The sequence below is a fragment of the Octodon degus genome, unplaced genomic scaffold, assembly GCF_000260255.1.
Source record: "Octodon degus isolate 3935 unplaced genomic scaffold, OctDeg1.0 scaffold00372, whole genome shotgun sequence".
NCBI lineage: Eukaryota > Metazoa > Chordata > Mammalia > Rodentia > Octodontidae > Octodon > Octodon degus.
Window position 1 is genome coordinate 84136 of NW_004524948.1, and position 2834 is coordinate 86969.

At 39.5% G+C, this 2834-nt stretch overlaps 1 protein-coding gene across 1 annotated transcript in view; it reads left to right on the forward strand.

Moving 5' to 3' along the window:
- Positions 1–2834, forward strand: part of LOC105741257 — a 154313-nt gene that overhangs the window by 4783 nt on the left and 146696 nt on the right. The window contains 2 exon segments of the mRNA XM_023708461.1: positions 4–407; positions 505–644. Coding sequence (XP_023564229.1) covers positions 4–407; positions 505–644 — 544 coding nt within the window.

Genomic DNA, 2834 nt, shown 5'->3' on the forward strand with positions numbered 1-2834 from the left:
TAGGTATTATAAAAAAGTTGCTGTTGTAAAAGAGAAACAAAAGCGAAATGCAGATGAAGAAAGTATAGAAGATGTGGATGATGAGGAATTTGAAAAGATGATCGACACATTTGAAGATGATAACTGTTACACTCCTGCAAACGATGACCTTGATTTTGTAAGCAATATGAAAAAGAAAACAAAAAGAAATAAGGATAACTTGGAAGATGAAGATTCAGAGGGTAGTGACGATGAATTTGGTAACTTAGATGATGAAGAAGTTTCTTTAGGAAGTATGAATGAAGAATTTGATGAAATTGATGAAGATGGAGCAACATTCATGGATGTAGCTGATGATGAAAGTGAGGGCCTTCCAGAACTTGATGAAGTCAACTTCAAAGACAATACTAAGAAAAATAAAAAAAGAGGTGCGGGTGATTTTGACTTCGCTGGCTCATTTCAAGGTCCAAGAAAGAAAAAGAAACAAGACCTCGGTGACTTCCAGCCTGTTTGTGTCTGCTGAAGAGTTCGGCCATCTGTTGGATGAAAATATGGGATCCAAATTTGATAGCATTGGCATGAATGCCATGGCTAACAGGGATGATGCAAGTCTCAAGCAGCTCAGGTGGGAGGCCGAGCGGGATGACTGGCTACACAACAGAGATGTGAGAAGTATCATCAAGAGAAAGAAAAATTTCAAAAAGAAAAGGCTAAAAAACACTCAAAAAGCTAAAAAACAAAGGAAACGAGAGTTATTAAAGTAAAATAGAACATTTTACTTACTCCTAATTTTTGCTATTGAACCATTTTTCATGATCTTGCTCTCTGGTTCCGTAAATTCCAGACTGTTCAATGGATTTGTAATAAACTATAAATAAAAATAGCTGTCATTTATAAAACCATGTAAAAAATGTTAACATTGAGAGATACCACTTTTATATGTTACTACATAATAAAAAACTATATAGAATTAAAAAAAAATTATGGGAAAAAAATTTTAAAAGAAGATAACAATGTACAAAGTATTGATTATCAAAGCTGTCCTATTAATCAGCTTTGAAGCTGTCTCATTCATATTTGTTTCTCAATAAAATTAAAATTTAAAAAAGTATGAGGGTTGGAGCCCATGAGCTGACTGAGCATCCTGTGAAGTTGCATCTAAGCAGAGGAATCTGGCCTTTAAAGTCAGAAAGCCTGACTTATTGCTCCCCTCTTTTTGCAGTACCGGGGATTGAACTCAGGACCCTGAGCTTGCCAGGCAAGTGTTTATTTTACTGAGCCATGTCCCCAGGCCCTCCCCTCTTTTTTTTTTTTTTTTTTGTGTGTGTGTGTGTGTGTGTGTGTGTTGCTGTTGCTACTTTTATGTGCTTAGAGTTATTATTTTTCTATCACTGCAGCACCTTTTTACTCTCTCTGCCCCAATAGTGATGTGGACTTGCCCCAAGTACAACTCCCCGTGATCTTCAGGAAACAGCTGCTTACTACTTACCTTACTACTGTATTGAGTGTACACTGGAAATTCTTTTCTCGTCATACAGAGAACCCCAACTGTGTTGGCTCACTCCACTAACCATATCCCAATTTAGTTACTTGCACGTAAAAAACAACAGCTGGTAGATCTTTACTTTCATGTTCTGATGTTAATATGATGATCATAGTCTGCTAGTTTTACTCATTTTTTACAGCTTCTAATTATAGTCATTAGCAACTAAATTCTCTATTTTATTTATTTATTTTTGTCTTTTTGAGACAAGGTCTCACTATGCAGTTCAGGCTGAACTTGAACTCACTTTGTAGCCCAGGCGGGTCTCGAACTTGCAGTGATCCTCCTGTCTCAGTCTCCTTAGTGCTGCGATCATAGACATGTGCCACCAGGCCTGGCTGTGTCACTTAATTCAGAGGGTCCAGGTATGAATGTCTGCAGGACCCTGATCAGGTAAAAATATAAGATGGTTCTGGTATTCTTTTCTTTTTTTGGTACCAGGAATCAAACTCAGGTCCTTGAGTTTACCAGGCAGGTTCTGTGTCACTCAGCTATCTCCCTGGTCTTCTTTTTTCTTGAAATGCTATTTTTTATTTTATTTTCCTTGCCCTTTTTTTTTCCTCAGGGGAAAAAAAGTATGTATTTAGAATTAGCCAGCTGGACTCAGTTTATTTCTTATTTTTTGTATATTTTTAGGTAAGGATCTACAGGGTGTTCAGGGTCTCACTACTAGTTCGAACTCATAGTGATCTGCCTGTTTACAGCCTCCCAAGAGCTGGGATTCAGGCGCACCCCCCAGTCTCAATTGATGTCTCAGTGTGCACTGGGGGCAGGGCCAGCACGGCAGGCTCAGGGATGGATGGACTCAGTTTAGATGATCCCAATTTTGTTGGCAACATCCAGTGCTTCATAATTGGGAGCCAGTTGAACATATGCCTTCTTCTCTCCATCAGGCCTGATTAGGGTGCTGACCTTGGCAGCATCAATTTCATAGCTTCTTCACAGATTGTTTGATTTGGTACTTAATGGCTTTGACATCCACTATGATTACAAGTGTGTTGTTGCCCTTGATCTTTTTCATGGCTGACTCTGTGGTCTGGGGGAGCTTGATGATAGCATAGTGGTCAAGCTTGTTTCTCCTGGGAGTGCTCTTCTGAGGGCATTTGGGCTGCTTCTGGAGCCGCAGTGTCTTGGGACAGCAGAAGGTGGGTGACGTTCGTATCTTTTTGTGGCTGTGGATGCCTCTTAGCATGGCTTTCTTGGCCTTCAAAGCTTTTACTTTGGCTTCAGCTTTGGGAGGGGCAGAGGCTTCCTTTACCTTCAGCACCATCTTGGTAAAAAAGGTTGCCCTTGTTTTTTTGGTTTTTTTTTT